Genomic DNA, 21,302 nt, shown 5'->3' with positions numbered 1-21,302 from the left:
CCTCCCCCTTTTTTGCAGATTCCCCCCCAGCTATTTCTGTTCCTTGGTGTCTCAGTTTTCTCTTTGTCCTGTTTTATCAGCTTTTAGACAGAAAGAGTCAGCCCTCCTCAGTCAAGGTGTTGACAGGCAACAGACGGTCATCCATTCCCTACACTTACTGCATTCTCATCCCCCATATATACTGAGATTTTAAAGAAGCTTCCCTGATTTGTCTGACAGTGTTGTGAGGATGGCACAGAGGATTCTGGGACAGATCATTTTAGGGTGTGGCAAGCATTCAGGAGCCCCAACTAAGAAGATCAACACATTTGTTCCAGCTGTTAGTAGCCAGTAGTTTTTGTAGTACTGAACCAGAACAAGATTCTCTTTTTACTGCTGGAATCCTTTCTATTTTTGTCTGTCAGATTTTCTGGTGTAAAGCACTTTTATTTCTCCAAGAGCCACCAGGATCTCTGTGGCCTGCCAGGCTTTTTGCAGTGTCATAGTGGTTTGGAGTGCACTACATTTTTAATTGCAAGTTCATTTCACAAACAATTACAAAGAAACAGCAAGTAACACATTTAATTAAAAGTGAATTTTCTTGTGAAACGTACTCCAATAAGCTTTTTTCAGTGTAATTTCAGAGGCGAGATCTCATCATGCGCACACACAGAGCGCCTCGTCCCTCCCTGTAACTGCAAGAGAAGGGAACAGGTTTTTCCTCCTCTCTCTATTTACCCACACACACACACACACAGAGAGGGAGGGAGTGCGTCAGTAGGAACTCGCTCACACACACTCGCGGACAGCGTCAGACTGAGGTAGGGGCTGCAGACTCTCCTCCTCTCCTCTGCATGCTGTTTTTCTCCCGATCTGCCCGAAGCGTCCTGCAGACCGGGCGAGGGAGAGCTCCCTGTAGCCAGCAGCAGGATGCATCTGGTCTTAGACTCCTGTCAGGAAGTTGTGCTGAAGATGCTACCGTACTTTGTGGATAATGCATTCGTCACGCAGAGCCAGATCTACCACATGTGAGTGAACCAATGAATTGGTGCAGGAGTCTTAAGTCAAATCAGAGCTGATGTGGATTGCAGTGCCGTTTATATCTTTGATTGATTGTGACGCATGGCTTGTACAGTAAGATCCAGAAGTCTGAAAATCACAGGTTGCGATTCTAGTTTGCGCTCTGGAAATGAACAGATTGTTTTAGGATTTTCATGTGAAGTGAATATGAAGTATTTAACATTCTGTACTGTTTCTAGTTAATAATTAAGCATATTTGTGATTCTGATAATCAATTCTTTGGACAGACACATGCTCCAGGTCACATTCTTAAACCGATCTGGAAAACATGGTCATCAGGTTTTACACAAACTAATGGAATTCATTGTGTAAATTGAATTTACGTCTTGTGTGCTGCTGTCATTAAAGTAAAAAGGAGACAAACCAACTCCTAAGGCATTATGTTAAGTGCTAATTAATCTGGAAATTGTCAATTTTCCAGTTTAACTTTTCGCTCACATTGTTGCTAATAATGTACAGTTTGAGGTCTGTAATCAAATATGCAGTTTAAACATGCAGTTTTTTTATGCATTTTAAAATGTAATGTATTCCTGTGATGGCAAGGCTGAATTTTCAGCATCATTACTCCAGTCTTCAGTGTCACATGATCCTTCTGAAATCATTCTAATATGCTGATTTGGTGCTCAAGAAACATTTCTTATTATTGTAATTGTTGAAACCAGTTGTACTGCTTGTGGAAACCATGATACACTTTTTTTTTTTCATGATACACTGGACTACAGGTGATGTTTGACCCAGTTATAGCTGCTGGCATATTTATCTGAGGCCTGAAGATGAGTACAGTTTTCAGCTTACATGTGTGTTTGCTCTTTATGTTGGTCACATACTATAGATTTGCTTTGACCTGTAAAATCTGGTCTTGCCACATCAGAAACTTTCTTTTTATTATTGCTCTTAGTGTTACCTGAGAGGTAGTGATGTTTGCATATTTGAATGATAGGCATGCGGTTGTCCAATTTTGTGTTTTGTATTTGCCTTAGGTTGTGTGCATTATATAAGAGTGGACACACCACTCCTGCAGATGGCCATTATCAAAATACTATCAGATGGAGATGATGTTGTGCCAAATGAAATATGACCTTCAGATGAATTTACTGACTCATGTGGAGTTGTTCGGCCTGTGTGCTTGATACTGTGCTTTGCTGTGATATGAAAAGTATTTTTGGAGAAAATGAGTAAGAGTTTATTCAAAAGTTGTCCCTCTATAGGTGGGCTTAGATTGCAACTTTTAAATGCACTTTATTTGGTCACAATTGCCATTATTGGTATACTAATTTGTAGATCATTCCTTGTCTTCTGACTCAGGAGTATGTGAGCATTGAAATTTATAGTTTAAACTTCAGTAGCAAAAACAGTATTAGTCGATAAATTCATTTAATTTCATTATTCAGGTCAAACTGTCTGTTTGAATCCAAGAATCATTCGGATTCAATTAATATATTATATTTTTAGCATCATCGCTCACGTATTGCCGTTTATTACCTTATATTTTTTTATATAGCATTGCAAAATTGTTAAAAACAATGTAATACATTTCTTGTTCCCCCCCCGCCTTTTTTTTTTTTTTTACATTTTTAGCCTACTTCTTGCTTTTGAACAATTTGAATGTACTTTACTAAAAGTTTTTTTGGTCGAAGTGATTGATCCTCTTATTGGAAACAAGCTATTAAGAGCAGATGCATACATATTGATTGATTTATACTGGATGTATCTTGAATATCAGAAAGTTGAAAAATATTAGTTTTTGCTGTCTCTTTTTGGCCTACATATTATTCAGTTGTGATTTATTCGGTCTTTGCCAAACATATGTGGCCTGCTCTGCTCTCTTTATGTCTATTAATTAAGTGTCCATGACACTAAATGATGCAATGAACATTAACTAAATAACATAAAATGCAACATGTTCATTAAAGAGGTAAATATAATCATATATTGTGCCATGCAGGGATTTCTGGGAATGTCCTTTTACCGTTTTTCACTGTAAATTAAGTTTTTACTTCCAAAATCCATTATCCATCCATTATTTTACAGTAAAATGACATGTAATGCAATATTAAACCATGTAACTTTTATAGTCAACCAATTAACAAGTTTTCACTCTTTCTCTTTTAAAAAAAAAAATATTATTTTCTACAGAAAAGTGTACACCAAGTTAATTTCTGTGACATTCATCAGGAAAATAAGTTTATATTTTTGCTGTAGTTTTGATTCCAGAATTTCTACCAAAGGGCTGTTCATCCAACACCAGGTGCCAAGTATCCATCTGGGGCCGACTCTAAACATACAGTTGAAACGTGGACAGAGACGTTTTAGAGCGGTTTCTTCTCAAAACTCTTACTCACATCATAATTACACCCTTGGAGATGAGCGTATTCTGCTCAGGGCTTGTGTATCGTCATTTTCAGCTGTCTGTCTCACAGTCATGACTCAATCCATCAGCCCAACGGTGCTGAGCTGCTTCCAGCCTTCACATAAATCGCTCAGAGGGGCGGACAGAGAGAGAGCGCAGCAGGGAGAGGAGAAACAAAAGAGAGGAGGATGGAAACAAAAGGCGCTGTGATCCGCTGACACCCTCGAGGCCTTTGGAGGGAGGGTGAGAAAGTTGAAGAGGGGAATAAGAGAAAGGGAGGAGGAGGAAGTAGGAGAGAAATAAAGAGAAGGGTTGGGTGGGGGCACAATGCGAGTTTTGTTGCTGGTTGCTAATCATGTGATGGTTGTTTCTCTGAATGCTGAGACACTGGAAGTCCAGTCAGGGAAAATGAGAGGGATGAGTCAGCAGAGGGTCACAGCCATAGCAGGGCGAGAAAACAATCTGACCCCGAAATATTTTTCCTGACTAGAGCATGATGGTTTTGAGGAGCCTCTCCTAAATAGCCAGTCTATGCTGTACGTTTCATACTTTGTGTTGCATCTGTGGGTTTGAGAAAGGGATTATTTTACTTTACTTTTATTAAGTTTGACACAGATTTCTTTTTTTACATGAACCATTTAATTGAAATGAGATTCCAGATTAGTGTAGAGTTGTGAAAAACTACATATTTTCAAAATGGTCAAACCCTTTGGGTTGTCTGAATTAGTCAACTAGTTAGTCTTAAGGAAGCTCAGAACAATTATGGTCTTGTTGCTTATTTAGCATGAATTCTGTGTTCTCCGTAGTGGTCCACTGATATCTTTTTAAAGGTTCAATAATGGTTACTAGAGAGAACAATGGCCAGTGGCCTACATACTGCAATGTAATTGGGCTGTATTCACACAAAAGCGGAATACAGTTGTCAGTTGATTACAGTTCTGTTCACAAACAGTTCACTTATAAAAGAGATTGACAACCTCATTCTGTAATGTTCTCATTTTCAAGACAGTGAGCGTGATTTAGAGAGTATGTTTAGATGAAGTGTGCTGCATGAATGAAGCCACAGTCAACAACTAGTTGCCTGACAAGTCGCATGACATCATGCACGTGTGTTCTTGTTCTTGTTCTCGTTGTTCTTGTCAAGCACTAATGTTACGCTCATCAATTCTCAGGTTATGAAATGCGATTTTTTTTAAAGAAAAATAATGATTTTATTCAGCAAGTGCGCTTTAAATTGATTCTGTAAAGGCATTTATAATGTTACATTTCTATTTAAACTTTTTAATCATCAAAGAATTATGAAAAGGATCTCACAGTTTCCAAAAAAAATATTAATCTGCAGAACTGTCTTCAACAGTTAAAAAAATAATGTTTCTTGAGCACCAAATCACCATGTTAGAATGTTTTTTGAATGATCATGTGACTCTGAAGACTGAAAATTAGTAATAAATGACATTTTAAAATATATTAAAATAGAAAACAGTTATTTTAAATTGAAGTAATCTTACCAAAATTACTGTTTTATGGGTTTATTACTGGTTCTATGGGTTAGTTATTTTTGTTAGTAGTGGCTAGTAGTAGTTTCTACAACTTCAAGTGCACAGTTGTACAGTAGTATAGTAGTATACGAGTATTGCATTTGTCACAAAATGTTTTTTGCTCACTCTTTCTGTCTCTGATGTATTGTTTGTAAGTATATATAGACACAATAAATCCACAGGCAAGGAAGAGGCCATTCACACACGCACGCACGCACGCACACACGCACACACACACACAGTTCATTAAACTGTCAACCAAAGTCATGTACAACACCATGTTCAGACTAATTCATGTGAACCATCCCTACCCTGTTATGACAGTAGGATAACAGACGAGAGTGTGTACAGCTCAGTAGCTTCTCTGCAAGATATTGAGCACATTTCTCACCTTTTACCAGCTGTAGTCCTGGTTTTCCCAGAACTGAGTTTCCATTAAGACTTACTTTTGCCACAGTGCATTAGAATAATAATAAGCCTTAGGTGGTTCACATTTCTATAACTGCATGTAAGGCTAATTATAGCCCCACCTAAAATCACAGACCTAAAGCACATGTCGTGAGCATACGGGTCGGGTGACTGATGGTGAGATGGGTAGTATAACATGCAAAATTCAATCCCAGAAGATTAAAGATGGCCCATCATAGGTCATTCACAAAGTGTTTTGTTTTCATATGGAAAGAATGGACACAGCCATATGTATTTATCATAAACCCACTGACAACTTCTTAGATTATTGACATCATCCTACATTTATGCACGCATAATGAAATGTATGTATATTTGTAGACCACCGTTGAAAAGTTTGGGGTCAGTGAGATTTATTTACAAGAAATTGTATCCAGCAAGGATGCATTAAATTGATCAAAAGTGACAGTAAAGACATTTATAATGTTACATAATATTTCTATTTCGTTTAAATGCTATTCTTTTCAACCTTCTCTTCAGGAAAGAGCTGAATGAGAGTATATGAATATATGAACCAGTGAACAGGACTTGTGTTTTTTTTTTGTGTGTTTTTTTATGAGTGGAGAAAGAAAAACCCACATGCTTGCGCTAAATCTAACTCCACAACTTTTAGTTCCTGGGGTTTTGTTGTCTAAACTGTCATGGAGGCATGTTTTGGTCAATTGTTGCTGTCGTTTCTCACATGGTCTCCTCTCTACCCTCTCTTTCCCTCCATCTTTTACAGTTTAAGTGAGAGCTTCTTCATGGTCAAGGGGGCCGCTCTGTTTTTGCAGCAGGGCAGTTGTCCACAGGGTCCGAGAGGTCATCCTCACCACAAGCATGCAGGTCAGTCCATGCATGCACTTGAATGGGATTGAGGGGTTTGTATACGATCTTGTCTCCTCCCTTGCATCACACGTCAGTGTGTTCCTCAATTCATATAAGCAGCCAAAGTACAGGTGACGTTTTTGAATGCTCACTGTTATTTGAGTCAACAGTGTATTAACGATCCTGTATTAACTGTACTTTAGGGCCTGTATTACTGTGGTAATTTCATTTAGGAATAAATCTTAAGTCAATAATTAGGAAGTCATTTTACATTACAGACAATAACAGTTTGAATTATGGTGTTTTGGTGGAAATAATGGTTACTATAGTAATTTTTGTAAGGGTGACTTTTAAAGCAGCACGATTAATCGTTAAAAGTTCTCGATTCAAAAACCCACACAATCTTATTCGTAAATGACAACGATTTGGTTATGTCTATTAAACCTTTGACGAAATCATACCGTCTGTCCTGAGAGAGAAATTCAGAAATTCTGCAGCAGATGCTGTCTGGCTAAGCGTGTCCCAGACAAGTGTGTGTGTTTGTATGTGGATTAGCCAGATTAGCAGTTGGGACTGTGAGAACATCACTTCTTATTGACAGGGCACACAGAATGGGACATCTCTGCTTTATGTGGTTTATGATGCACAGTTAACTGTTAACTCTGCATAAATGTATGTTCATACACTTAATCTAATTTATGGGACAGTTGACACCCAGAAAGGAACGCATTTGTAGAGAGGCTGTCTGTATAGACACATACTTTACATTAAATATTTTAGATATGCATACCAAAAGTGGAGCTTGTTTTCTCATTGTCTGTGGAGGTAAGTCACAATCTGCCTGTTAAACAACCTATTGTGGGTAAATGTCAACAAACTGTAATACAGTTATAAAAAATCGAATGATATTTGGGATTTTAGTTTGGAAGACAGAACTCACAAACCATTTTTATTTACAGTAGTTTAAAACTACAATACAAAACCACTGGTAGAAAAACAAGCATTTGTGCAATTCATCTGACACATTTAATCAGTCGATCAAAGACTGTATCTCCTCAGCAACAACGCAGACACAAATGCATGACAACAGATGTCCCAGCCGCCATCCGTCCAGCACCTTCTAACACGTGTGACACGTTGAATTTATTAAACATGTTTACTGCTAAACAGAAGGGTGTTGCTTCGGGTGAATTGAATCTGTTATGAGAGAAACTAAACACCATGCAGACACAAAAAAACCCCAGGCTTTATGCGCTGACTATCTCGCCGCGCTTTCAGACAGCTTTTCATATCACAGCAGGTTTAGACTGATTTTTTTTAATGGCCCCTCATATCATCTGATATTATCAAGCATCTGTTTTGTCAGTTGGCTACCATTACGCTGTCGTCTTGTTGGGATGTGAGGTTTCGATTTGATGTGTCAGGCATAGTGCTAATCCACAGGTGCGTTAACACAGGTTTGACGAGCGGTTTTGTTTTTACATTGTCTCGGGGCACGTAGGGTTTGTTTGAGTCATGAGCTTTTTGTGAAATGCACAAATAATTAACTGGCCATCAATCACAAGATGAACATGACAAACACTTCCTATAAAGTGACTTATGCAGACAGTCTAGAAGATCTGGAATTAGATTACAAGAATTGGATCATTTGAAAAAATACAATTGCATCACAGCACTCAAAGTTAGAGAAGTCAGCTGTGTCCATTGAGAAACAGCGGATGTCTGTGTTAGACTAGACGATGCAAGGTTTCTCTTCCTCTGTTGCAGTCTGGGTACAAAATGTTCTCTGACAGTAAGAATAGCTCTGCTTTTTTCTCAGGAAGGCCTTGTCACAGTTTATCATTTATTCATGAGGCAAATCCTTGGTACTCATTCTGAAGGTAAATTAAGCTCTAAAATATCTTCTCTTTAAATATCCTTGCTTTTAGATGTTAGGTCCTGTCAGGTTTTTTTGTTATTTGACGTCATCAGTCACCTCTATTTGCATTCTCATGGTGCCAGGAGCCAGACAGTCTAAAATAGTATCAGTTGTGATGTATTAAACGCTTCCTAAAGCAAGATACACCATAAATATTTGCAACTGTGCCATAAATGCAGAGTGAAATAATGAGATAAAGGAAAGGTTCTTTAGAGGTCCAAGTAAAGCACAAAGGCAGATTTAAAGGGGTCATATTATGAGGAATTAGATTTCTCCTAAATTTTTGAGATGAAATAGTTCAATGTGCTTAAAAAAAGACACTACTGTTCAAAAGGTTGGGGTCATGATCATTCTAATATGCTGATTCTATACATTGGCTGTTTATTAGTACTTATAAAGCACATATTAATGCCTTATTCTGCATGACCTTATTCTACATCTCTTAATCCTACCCAATATGTTAACTTCAGGGGTGCGAACAGCGCGCTTTTCGGCGCCTCCCGCTTTTTCACGTCAGTTTGGGTGACTTTTGTGATTCGTGCAGAATCCGAAGAGGTTTTTTTTAAAAGAGGAGGGGGGGGGGGGGTTGGGGGGGGGGGGGGGGGGGGGGGGGGTGTCTGAGAGGACCTGATTATAATTTCACCAAAAAGTAAATAGGAAATAAGCAACTCAGAACACTGCGCGCCAAAACAGCAGTATGTGCGCAAGCGTGAACCACTAGTGTCTCTCACTCTGCATCTCTGCTGAGACCAGAGTTCGGCGCCGCGCCTTTCCGGCCGGCTACACACTGGCTGCGTGGCGTGTTCGTTTTTATTTCGGCTCCCATGTTAACAGGTTAGAGCTTGCACACTGGCTGCGTGACACAAACGAGCCGCGCAGAAAACGCGTGCTAGAAATAGAACCGACGCCTATTTTTCATGCGACACGCAGCGTGTTGGAAGTTTCCAGGCAAAATAGAAGGCGCAAATACATTAATAAATTACATTTTGATGTTTGAAAGTCTCTCGGTTTTGACATTAATATAATTGTAATTAAAAAAATAGGCCTAATTATCGATTTTCAAATATTGCCCCTGTCAATACAGAACGAAATATTCATTCTGTAGCCTATTTTGCCGTCAATACTGCCGTCGTTGTCTTTGCTGTATCAGTAGGCTATATATTATGTTTAACATCCAAATGTAGAGTGGTCTGTCGGCGCACAGAGCCACGCAGTCACAGACAGCACGTGAAGTTCGTGAACACCGAATTCCTCTCTCTTTCTTATCTATTTGTGTTTAAACAGACATGTGAAAAAAAAGTCAGTTCCCGTGTCAACGAGTTTCCCCGTAAACGCAGTCAGAGAAAGAAAAGGGTGCGTGTCAGTATTACCGGTAGATACGTGCATTCGTCTTAAAGGGACAGCACCCAATATACCAGTTTGTGTCACCAAAGTTAATCAAACAACAAAAGAGAAAGAGAAAAATCACGTTTGTCTAAAGATAAACTGTATTAATTATATAAATCATATTGAATGTATACAGTGAAGGCAGTGTTATTTTACATTTGATTATTCAATGTCTGACTGTAACTTAGTTAATTGACCTGATAAACATAAAGCACTGCTTTATTTCACGTGTATTTGTGTTTTATTGTATTTATATATCAATATGCTTGTAATTTGTTTATTATTTTCTATGCAGATGCTATAGGCCTACCCTACAAAATTACCCCAATCATCCTAGAATTATTAATTCTTTACAAAAAGAGCTATTCAAATCATCAGGTGAAATTGTTTTCAGGAAGGAGTAGTAATGCAAGAAGAAGTGCAAGATAGTTTTTCAGAATTTCATTTGACTATATGTGCCTATAGGGGTGGGCCGGGGGTGGCAGGGGTGGGTGGCAATGTAAGTATCTGGATATTTGCCGCGGGACGAGGGCTTCGATTACCTCTCTCTTTTTTGACCATACATGTGTTTGCACCCCTGTAACTTAAATGCTACAAAATCTACCTTACTAACTGTTAAAAAGCAATAAATTAGGAGTTTATTGAGGCAAAAGTCATGGTTAATAGTGAATATGTGTTCCCCATACTAAAGTGTTACCAATATTTCTTATTATTATCTGTATTGAAAACAGTTGTGCTGCTAATATTTTTGATTAAACCAAGATACATTCTTTTTCAGGATTCTTTGGTGAATAGAAAGCTCAAATGAACAGCATTTATTTGAAATAGAACATTTTGTATCAAAGTCTTTATTGTCACTTTTGATCAATTGAATGCATCCTTGCTGAAAACAGTATTCATTTCTTTTCTTTTTTTAAATCTTCATGACTTCAAATTTTGAATGGTAGTGTATACTATAAATTTCAGTACTCAAACCCCTTTTACCAAGAGTTTATACTGTTTAAAAAGATACATGTGTTGTGTCTGTTTGGTCTCTTGTTTAAATCATTGTTGTGAGCAGATTTGTTTTAGTATAAGGTCTTGGCTACTTTCATTTTAAACACATCCTATTTCAGTTTCGGTCATATTGACAGATCATGACAAAATTAAAACGATGAATCACTGTCAAAATCATAACTGTTGGAGAAAGCTGTGTGTCAAACTGTGCTCAATCAGTCAGAATAATTATTTCACTAATAGCTCATGCAGAAATGCAAATTCTGTCCAGATTTACTCATCATAATGTTGCTCCAAACCTGCATGACTTTCTTCAGTAAGCTTCTTCAGAAGCGATTCTTTTTGTAAATTATGTACACGGGCGCTTTTATCCGTGCACGTAATGTGATTTGGGACTGGACTTTTAAGCTTGAAAAAGAATGCAACAAAAGTGATCCGTATGACTTACAATGTCAACAATTTGTTAATGAATCAAACTTGAGTTGCTTCACAAAAGCAGTCTGTTTGTTCAATCTGGCTCTTGAATCCTGATTCCTGACTCAATGATTTGATCACAATGATTCTTCAGTTAACAGTGTCCTGGTGGGGAAGATATCCCTCTGTTTGTGCTGCATATGATTTCAGAAGACTTTCATTATAACACACAAATCATATGGATCATTTTAATGTAACCTTTATGGTACTTTTGAAGCTTAAATCCCTAATCATTATAATTGCATGGAGGGAAAAAGACCTGTACATTCTACAGAATTTCTTGTTTTGTGTTTCTTGGAACTCAAACAGATTTGTAACGACATGAATGTGAGTAAAAGATGATGAAATGTCATTTTTTGAGTAAACTATTCCTTTAACGATGATTCTCAGTCTTGCATGCTTCAGATCAAAGCTGTGCCCTGGGATCCTGTGCTGCCTTAGTCATTCCTTTTACATATCAGTTTTTATCAGATAAGCATGTAAAGTTATGTAAATTATTGTCACAGAGACCCAGAAGACCAAGAGGCTTGTTCTGCTGGAGGAGAAAACATACCCCTTCTTTTCATACATGTCCCAAATGCAGAGCAGCCAATAAACCATAGAGAACATCATCTGTTTTGTTAAGTATACATGACAAGATTTGTCTTTTCATCTGAGTTTATTTGGTTTTCACATTTCTGGCTTTGTTCTTAACCTCCTCGTACACTTTGATTGGCCTCCCACATGTCCCACAGCAGTTACATCATAGCTTCATTGATCCTGCCAAAGCCTACAAGAGTAGGAGGAGGTTTGTTTGGGTAGGAACACACCACAGTCACAGGTCAGAGGAGTTAGTCTGTCTGTGTTGAAGAGGAGAATGAAATGTAAACAGATCGTGTGTATTCAAGACTTGGAATCTCTTATTGACTTGCATCAAAAGGGGCGGGGCTAGAATAAGATGACTTTCAGGTTGTCAGATTTATAATTATTGATACCTTTGGCACATAGGGTGGAACTTATTTACACATACCTGGTCACAATGCAGCCGAAAGTTGCTTATTCATGTCAAAGTTTATCGTTTAATGAAATAGGATTATATGAGACATGTAAACGCAAGAAGCAACAAACCACATTTTCTCCGCATTACCTTTGTGCATTTGGACACGTGTACTCTGGATTCTCGTAAAATCAGCAGCGCTATAAGAACGTTAATCAAAAGCATACCGTTGTCTTCCCACCCAACACTTAAAGACTGATTCGCATAACTCAGCTGGCGTTCTTCTTGGCACGCTTGCTCTTATAAACCTTAATTCACTTCTAACTTTCATGACATCACTTTTAAGTCAACTCGTTTACTGTTATGGTTGTTTTTCTTCAGTAGATTTCCGATATGGGTTTGAGACGCCACTGGTGTCAATGTAAACAAAATAGTCATCATGGTTTTGTTTGGATTGTAACGATGGTTTCATTCAACAGGTGATTTACCTCAGCATCTACAGGTGATGATCAACATTCTTCGATCTGAAGACCGCATCAAACTGGTGAGAGAACACACACGCTGTCAATGACTAACACTTTGGCAGTGAGTTACGTGCAGTCAGGCTGAATGGGTTTTATTGTCAACGTGTTGCCTGAAGCTTGTTTTCTTTTGCTGCGTGTATAAAGGCACGTTTAAATGTCTTACTAGCTGTTACTGAGGGTTCAATGGTGAAATATACTAATACAAGTGTCAAACACGTGTGACATGTCGATTTCTGTGCATGCGTCTGCATTTGTCTTTAAAATGAAAGTTCTGTCATTGTTAACTAAACCTCATGACATTCCAAACCAACACAAAAGAATCATTTTCAAATATCTGCGATCAAGAAGTTTTCTGAAACCATAACATAGCTTTGCGTGACAGTTATATCATTATTCTATATTGAACATTTTCCCTTCAATGATTTTGATCACAAAAACCTATGGCGTTTGGTGTCAAATTATGTTATTTTTACAGTCTATACGTCTTTTTGATAGCTTTGATAGCTCTCAAAAAGGTTGAGAACCACTGCTTTAGAAGAATTAAATATAGTTTTATAGCTCTTTACGAGCTTGACAGTCGTTTGGGGAAAAAAGCTGCGTGAAGATTCTTCCCAAGGTGTGTTACTCAGAGAAATAAAACCATACGGGTTTGGAAAGACATGAGGGGGAGTGAATAAAGACTGAGTTTTCATTTTCAGGTGATCTATTTCTGTAAGACAATTCAGTTTGTTAAGATGTTTAATATATTTTAATATATTGTGTTTGTGGACTCTGTTTTTGCACTAAACAAAACTTATGTCAACTGTAATGTGCAGGCGGTACGGTTAGAGAGTGCGTGGTCAGACCGTGTGCGGTACATGGTGGTAGTCTACACAAATGGCCGTCAAGACACTGAGGAAAACATCTTGCTGGGGATGGACTTTAGCAACAAAGACAGGTGACTTCAATCAAACAGACCCGTTTAGGAGTTTTGTTTCCTCCTGAAGGGACATTACAGGACATAAAATAAGGGTGTTTTTCTTTCATTCACAGTAAGAACTGCTCTATTGGGATGGTGCTGCCACTGTGGAGTGACACCAAGATTCATTTAGATGGTGATGGGTGAGTACTGCCCCCTCTGGGAATGGAGAGGAAATGCTGCTGCTGACCACTTCAGCATTTAATGCACAGATCTAGATGGCATTAATTAAAAACAATTTTGATTTGATTTGCCCAGTGAAAATGAAGACTATGACAATATTAACAAGAATTCATTATTTACATTTGTTATTTAGAAATGTTGTAGTTCTTTTATGACGTGTGATGGCCTTAGTTAACCTCTCTTCTCCTGTCTCCAGAGGCTTCAGTATGACTACCGTCGGGCGCACGCACATCTTCAAGCCGGTGTCAGTCCAGGCCATGTGGTGAGAAAATAAAGTCAATAATTAATGTACTAGAGCAATTTAAATTCACATTTTAGAAATTTCAGTCTGTAGTACATGCTGACCTATTAGAAGGATTTTGTGGTCATGTTCAACAATGGGTCTCTTTGGCTGGGTGAATTTATGCACTTGTTTGTTACTGGGGTAGAAAAAACAGCTCCTCAGGGGGTTGAAGATGACATGAGTGGACTGTTTTTCAAATGGACCACAGGTGCTTTGGGAGTTTGACATCTTTAAATATAATTGAGTGCCACACTGCCATCTGGTGACTTTCAAACAAGTATTGTGGTAGTACCATGGTAGTGAATATCAGATCATCAGATAAGCCATGTTTAACATGACACCTTGATATACCAATAAATTAAACTATAACAATAATTACTGAACGATTACCATATCCACCACGCGCTGCATGGATCTCCAACATACTGTCCAAAAACACAGTAATACCATGGTACTTTTTAGTGAACAGAAGTTATGAGTGCTGATTCCAATGCAATTTTATAGCATTTAGACCTGTAGATCTTTTGCTTGTTCTGAAGCTGGGAATACAATGTTGCAATTATTTTGGTGCAGATCTGAGCGCAATTGCTGTTCATATATCCCTAAGCAAACTGAATCTAAGGGAGAAAACTCAAGAAACAAATGAGCCTGGTGGGAAAATGCCCTTAATCAACTGAGATTAGTGTTTTGTTTCACCAGTGTCATTTTTAACTCAATTTGAGACACTGTTTGATCCTTTTTAAGATTATACTTTCTTTTATTGTGAAGCCATAGCATATGGACCCCAAAAAGAGAAACTCGCATCGTGATCATTTGCACAGGTCTCTCCATCTTGCTCACCTTTAACCTGCTCTTCTTTCAGGTCTGCACTGCAGATTTTACACAAGGCATGTGAGGTGTCACGAAGATACAACTACTTCCCCGGCGGCATGGCGCTCACGTGGACGGGGTACTATGAGAGCTGTATCGGCTCTGAACAGAGCTGCATCAACGAGTGGAATGCCATGCAGGACCTGGAAACACTACGACCAGACTCTCCTGCAGTCTTTGTTGACAAGTGAGTGCAGAGTCCTTGGCACTTGTGAAAACCACAGGCAGATTTAATTCTACATTTTGATTTGTTTTTTTGGAAGTGACTTTTCTTTTTCTTTGCATTGTCCTTTTGTGACCAACTGAGACCATGAGCAAAACCAGACATATTTGTTGCGGGTTGTCACAATTGAATGTATCTGTAGGAACTGAGGAGATGCACTTTAAGTAAAGTTTTAAAAGAGAAGGGTGTAATGCAATTGGTTGAGCTAGTGTTGCTGTGTTGAGCTAATCATGATGGTCAAACAAACATGTGATTTCTTTGTCAAATTAAACATATATTGTGTGGGTAGTTTTTTGTATGTGTTCTTGTTTATGATTTTTATATATTTTGTTTAGAATTTTTTTAAAGATGATGAATTTTCCCAAACAGTAATAATATTAATAAAAAAAGTTAAACAAATAAAACAACAACCTTTATCTTGAAATTATGCTCTTTCTTGAACCCTTGATCTACATTGTGTTCTGTTTCTGTTTCTCAGGCCAACAGAGAGGGAGAGGACAGAATGTTTAATCAAATCCAGACTCAGGAGTATCATGATGTACCAGGACTTTGAAAATGTCACGTCCAAAGAGGTCAGTGGGAAATGCAGAGTGCATAAAAACGCAGTTACACACTGACATACTGAGTGATATATTTCACGACAGACTCAAAATCATAAGTGGTCACAGGTGAAACATTTGAGACACGTTGCCACCAGGATCCAGCAATGTGTCTCGGCTGAACTCTTGTGATCAGATTTCAGGAGACTGATCTTAACTACAGTTGTAAATAGGATCTATGACATAACAGTTGTTGAGTCTGCAAGTCAATAATGATGTGTGTTTTTCCTTAGATTCGTAGTGAGCTGGAACAACAGATGAACCGCAACCTGAAAGAGTACAAAGAGTTCATAGACAATGAGATGCTGCTTATCCTTGGGCAGATGGATAAAGCCACTCTCATCTTTGACCACCTTTATCTGGTTAGTGCTGCTTTTATCAGAAAGCCACTAATAACCCTACCACCACCGTTTCCCCCTCTTTTTATTGGTTTTATCATATAATGATGAGCAAATTGCATCACCCCCAGCAGACCCTACCCCAAAATTAAAATAATCCTTAAAAATAAGGTAATTAATTATCCAAAATATAAAAATTATAACAAATTACATCAAATAACCAATTGGTTAAATACGTGCAAAGATTTTGAAGCACTTGTTTGATAAGAAGTTTGACACGGAAGTTAGTATAAATTTATTAATGTAAAGCTTGTTAGTTCTGTAGAAGAGCAGATGATATTTGTCATATATGGGGCACTAGATGCCAATTTCCCTAAAAAGCCAGTGATTTGCATCGTTCATTTTTCAGGGTTCTGAATGGAATGCTTCTAATCTAGAGGAACTTCAGGAAACTGGGTGAGTTTTACCTTTTACTGGCATCCACAGTTTGTTTTCCTCCCATACTGTTTTTTCAAGAGACTTCTTCTGTAAATGGATTAATGTTCGGTAAATGTGAAAGTTCAAGGTGAGTATGTATCATATCACCTCTTAAAGGGCAACATTTTCTCCCATTTCAGCTAAAGTTCAGAGTAAAGCAATCAAAGCTGTTTCTTGCACAGCAAGAAGCAAGGGTGTATTTTTAGTACCTTATGTAAGGAACAAGAATAAACTTGCATGCAATATGGATTTCTATTGTTGTCCAGATGTAATTTATGGCATCTCCTCATTTAAATTCATTGCTATTTTTAGGGTGGGCTACATCTTAAATGTTACAAGGGAAATAGACAACTTTTTCCCAGGAACATTCTGCTACCACAATATCCGAGTGTACGACGACGAGGCCACAGACTTACTGGCTCACTGGAACGAAACCTACAACTTTATTGTCAAAGCAAAGTAAGCCACTTATCTTAAAAAATAAGCTACATACTTTTCTCATTCCTTATGATTTTTCACACCCTCTGTGCTGTTTTGTTCTGTACTCTACAGAAAGAATCAATCCAAATGCTTGGTTCACTGTAAGATGGGTGTAAGCCGCTCTGCCTCTACTGTAATAGCATATGCAATGAAAGAGAACGGCTGGACTCTGGAGAAAGCATATAACTTCGTCAAACAGAAACGCAGTATCACCCGTCCCAATGCCAGCTTCATGAGACAGCTGGCGGAGTATGAGGGCATACTGGATGCCAGGTACAAGAGAAATTTCCTTTTTTATTGTAATCTGGTATGTGTATTTCTTGTTAATGGTTCACCCAAAATTTCTTCACCCACATTTCTTTCTTCTGTGTACCAGATATTAAAGATGTCTGTTCTGTTTTTTTTTTCCAATAAAAGTTAGGGCCCACTGTTGCTTTTGGACCACATTGACTTTCATTGTATAGACAAGACACATAATTTATAAATAAAGAAAAATTATATATATATATATATATATATATATATATATATATATATATATATATATATATATATATATATATATATATATATATATATATATATATATAAAATAATAATTATTATTATTATTATTATTATTATTATTATTATATTAATTTATATAAAATAATTTATCCCCAAAAAATCAAATCGATTAACCAAAGAAACATTCTTTCCTGAAACTATATTCTTTTTTCAGTTTTGGAGAATAAAGTAAGTCACACAGGTTTGAAACGACATAGGTTTTAAAGCTTTGTCTTTTTTCCTTTCAGTAAGCAGCGTCATAACCGCCTGTGGCGTCCTGATTCAGATTGCGATCACCCTGACTGTGAGCAAGCTGCTTCCCCTTGCTGTGTGAATGCAGAGACTGTGGATCACAGCACCCCTGACCCCACAAATCCCAGGGTCACCGTATGCTGTGAGCCTACCGCCCACTCCTCTCTAATTAGCCTAGATCTTGACCCCGGCCACCCACAAAACTACCACTACTACTTCCGCCGCCTGTCTGACTCGGCCCTCGACAGCAACCCTTCCACGCCTGTCCATGCACCACCTCTGGTGGATGTAGATCGTGTCTTCATCGAGGTTGCCGATGTGGAGAAAGATGCGCTTCTTGATGATGAAACCATCGAGGGGCGCGACAGCCTTCATTTACCCCATTTCGGTGTCCCAGAAGAGGGTACGACCGCTCGAACCTGTTCTCGAGGGGCGGAGCCTTTGGAGGAACTACGTCTACGTTTGGAGTTCAGCACGGTGGAGGAGGAGGATGAAGAGGAGGCTCAGAAAGAGCAAGCAGAAATGGAGGCATTAGCAGAAGGAGCGAAGAGAGGAGATGGAAATGAGGTAGGAAGGAAGGATAGTGAGGAGTTGTCAAATGAAAAGGGGATTGACCTTGCAAGCCTGAATCATCTGTGCAATGAGAACTCCAACAACAATAACCACCTCAGAACGCAACAAAAGCTCACTGTAAGTTTTTCGCATGATCGCACCAAGTATTAGCACCTTGCACCATTTGCATCACATATTATTTGCATTACATAGTTTTTTCTTGTCTTTTCTTGTTCAGGAAAGTGCCCATCTGAAGCAGCATGCTAAGCCGAGGCTTGCTCCTGGTTTGTTGTTCGCTTCCAAGCCCACCCAGAGTGCTCTGTTGGAGACTAACAGACAAGGCCTTGCCCCTTTACCCCTCAACAGTGTGCCCAATATCTCTATTCAGACGCCACCCTGTGCCAACTTGCCCATGACAGCCAAGTGTGGTAAGCTTGCCTCAGATCTGTGCCTTGATGCCAATGCAATGCCCTCGGGGCATAAAGATAAGCCAGATGGCAAATCTCTTGACAAAGAAACTGAGAACCGGACTCCGATGCTTGAGGCCAAAGGGGAAGGAGATTTCAGACAGAAAGAGACTGATGCACAAGGTTCCTCTGCTCTACCCAGGAACGAGAGAGAGATGAAGGGCTTGGAGAAGGAGGAGGCCGCTTGTTCTCCACAACAACAAGAGACTCTGATGCAGCTGCAACGCTCTGGCCTTGTTCGTCGCCGAAAAGAGCGCTTGGAAAAACTCTCCGGTCTCTTCCAGGAGCGTGCGCGTGCAAATGAGCAAAGGGGAGCAGGTTCAAGCAAAAACGAGGATGCAACAAACAATTCCAGTGATCCAACCGACCCTTTCCACAGGCCTTTTGGAACACGGGCAGAGTTCGCTACCGAAGCAGAAGTGCCACTGACGAATGAAGTCTTGTTGGCGGTCCTCGGGTCAGGTGGCCAGACACCGGTCTCCTCCCCGCATGGTTCCACGCTCACCCGCAGCTCCAGCAGTGACAGCCTCCGCAGCGTACGCGGCAAACCAGGCCTTGTGCGTCAACGTACCCAAGAAATTGAAGCCCGAATGCGACTTGCAGGACTTACTGTACCTTCTCGACTAAAGCGTTCCAACTCTCTCGCCAAACTAGGCAGCCTCACCTTCTCATCTGAGGACTTGTGCTCCGCATGCTCCTCTGATGCAGGGACCCTTCTCATGCTATCATTGTCCCCAGAACCTGAGCACTCACTCAGCCCAGAGTGGGCCAGACCGTGGCCCTCTTCCTCGTCCTCGACCTCCACCAACATGGAGGTCTTCAACCAAGGCGAAGTTGGACCTGAAGAGTCCAAGAGCTGACAGCGGGCAACAGTTTTAGAGCAACAGTACCAGTTCTGCAGCGATGTTACTGAGATATTTATATTTATATATTTTTTAAACATTTCAGCCACATGGGGAAAATTGGCCATTCACAGAAGTTCTTGAGGTGAACAGATCTAACAAGTTGGGTAAACAGTGTCTTCTACAAAAGAATTGCTTTCTGTTATGAATATAAAAATAATATTCAATGAATCCAAAACCTTCTGGACAGGCTCAATAGATGTGTATTGCACTGAGTGACGAACAGTTCATGAGGTTTTCACTGCTCTTCCTCTCTGCTGTTCTGAAGCAAAATAAGCACTCGCCATCCCAGAGGCCATTACTTGAAAGCGTCAAAATAGACTATTGTGTAATGTTTCCATCAGCCCACCCATTTATCGCAGCATAAATCACTTAATTGTCGCCCGGTATGAGTCACAGATTCCTTCGGACATGGTCACACATTTGAAAAGGGTTTTTAAAAAAATCATACACCCTGCTGTGCTCATGCTTCCTGGCTGGATGGTGAAAGGAAATGAACTTTTTGCCGTGACTAGGAAAGTTTTTTTTTTTTTTGTATGTTGATGGACTCATTTTATCATTCACAGAGCACTGATGATTCACTCACAGGTTTCAAAGTAGTACCTCATACCAGTACAGTACTGTTCGTAAACACTTCAGTCTTCACACACATCGCAGTGTGTGTGGAGGCTCATTGGGAAAGCTGATGGAGGACCACCAAAAGGAGATTTGTTTGGGATTCTTCCATCTTTTTAATACTTGATGATGGTGTTGAAAGACAATCAGAAAATCGGAGGCAACTTCAAGCTGCTGTTTTCAATCCACTGAAACGCTCATAGATGCAGTTTCTGTTCTTACGAATGTGACTGTCCATGTTGCTGTCAAAATAGCGGTAGGGTTTTGGGGAAATGTTTGGGTCACTATTACTGTTACAGTCTCTAATAGCACATACTTGTTCTTGTAGAGATTTTATATCATTGCAAACTCCTCCATAGTAGTTTCTCTAGCAGAAGAGCTGCTCCATGTTTCCAAATGTGATACAAATGAATCATTTACCCATGTAAAGAGTGACTGTTATTTTTAAAGACTTGTTCCTGAGGCAGGAGCTTTTGCAGTTTGCTGATGATTCCCACCATGTTATGGCTTTACTGTTCTAACTCTTTCCTGTTTGTACTCGCTGTCAGTTTTCCATAATGAAATCAAAGTAAGGTAGATTGGCCTTTTGAACCAGATCTATACAGAGGTAGATCTGAAGATGGTCGCTCTGAAACAAGATCAGACAACAATTAAAAGGCAAAGGTGTGACATGGTTTCAATAACTGTTAAACTGTGAGTGTGTGTCTGTGTGAGTGAATCTCACAAAAGCATGTCCAGGTCACATTTCGCCCCAAAAAATCAGAAGAGGAAATAATACATTTTAAACTATATTAAATTATATTTTGCATTTAGGAACTGAACCCCATTTTTATGATTATGAACATACAAATAACTAGCCTTTTTTATTTTCATTGCTCTCAATGGAAATTCCCTTTAAATTCATACTAATGCAGTGTAATAAAAATACTGCTTACACTACTACTACTTGAATTGGCATAAAGTAAAAGCCATACAACAAATATTACAAATATTATCTAAATAATACATCAAGAATATACTGCTTTGCAATAAAGTAACAATATATATATATATATATATAT

The 21,302-nt window shown here is 38.9% G+C and overlaps 1 protein-coding gene across 2 annotated transcripts in view; it reads left to right on the top strand.

The window, feature by feature from the left end:
* Window positions 1-21,221, top strand: part of ssh1a (slingshot protein phosphatase 1a) — a 35,850-nt gene extending 14,629 nt beyond the window's left edge. Inside the window, exons 1-14 of one of the 2 annotated variants that reach the window (XM_079873105.1) lie at window positions 744-1,007; window positions 6,140-6,240; window positions 12,452-12,516; window positions 13,312-13,433; window positions 13,529-13,597; window positions 13,834-13,899; window positions 14,783-14,977; window positions 15,492-15,585; window positions 15,846-15,974; window positions 16,360-16,406; window positions 16,740-16,886; window positions 16,980-17,180; window positions 17,702-18,395; window positions 18,496-21,221. In XM_079873105.1, the coding sequence (XP_079729231.1) occupies window positions 910-1,007; window positions 6,140-6,240; window positions 12,452-12,516; window positions 13,312-13,433; window positions 13,529-13,597; window positions 13,834-13,899; window positions 14,783-14,977; window positions 15,492-15,585; window positions 15,846-15,974; window positions 16,360-16,406; window positions 16,740-16,886; window positions 16,980-17,180; window positions 17,702-18,395; window positions 18,496-19,584 (3,117 nt within the window). In that variant the 5' untranslated portion in view covers window positions 744-909 and the 3' untranslated portion in view covers window positions 19,585-21,221. Of the gene's footprint in view, window positions 1-743; window positions 1,008-6,139; window positions 6,241-12,451; window positions 12,517-13,311; window positions 13,434-13,528; window positions 13,598-13,833; window positions 13,900-14,782; window positions 14,978-15,491; window positions 15,586-15,845; window positions 15,975-16,359; window positions 16,407-16,739; window positions 16,887-16,979; window positions 17,181-17,701; window positions 18,396-18,495 lie in introns of those variants that run through there. The other variant, XM_079873104.1, reaches the window with a different exon arrangement.
* The last annotated feature ends 81 nt before the right edge of the window (window positions 21,222-21,302 follow it).

Source organism: Squalius cephalus (assembly GCF_949319135.1).
Source record: "Squalius cephalus genome assembly, chromosome: 5".
Classification (NCBI taxonomy): Eukaryota; Metazoa; Chordata; class Actinopteri; order Cypriniformes; family Leuciscidae; genus Squalius; species Squalius cephalus.
Note: the sequence above shows the minus strand (reverse complement) of the source record. Positions and strands in the feature narration are given on the sequence as shown.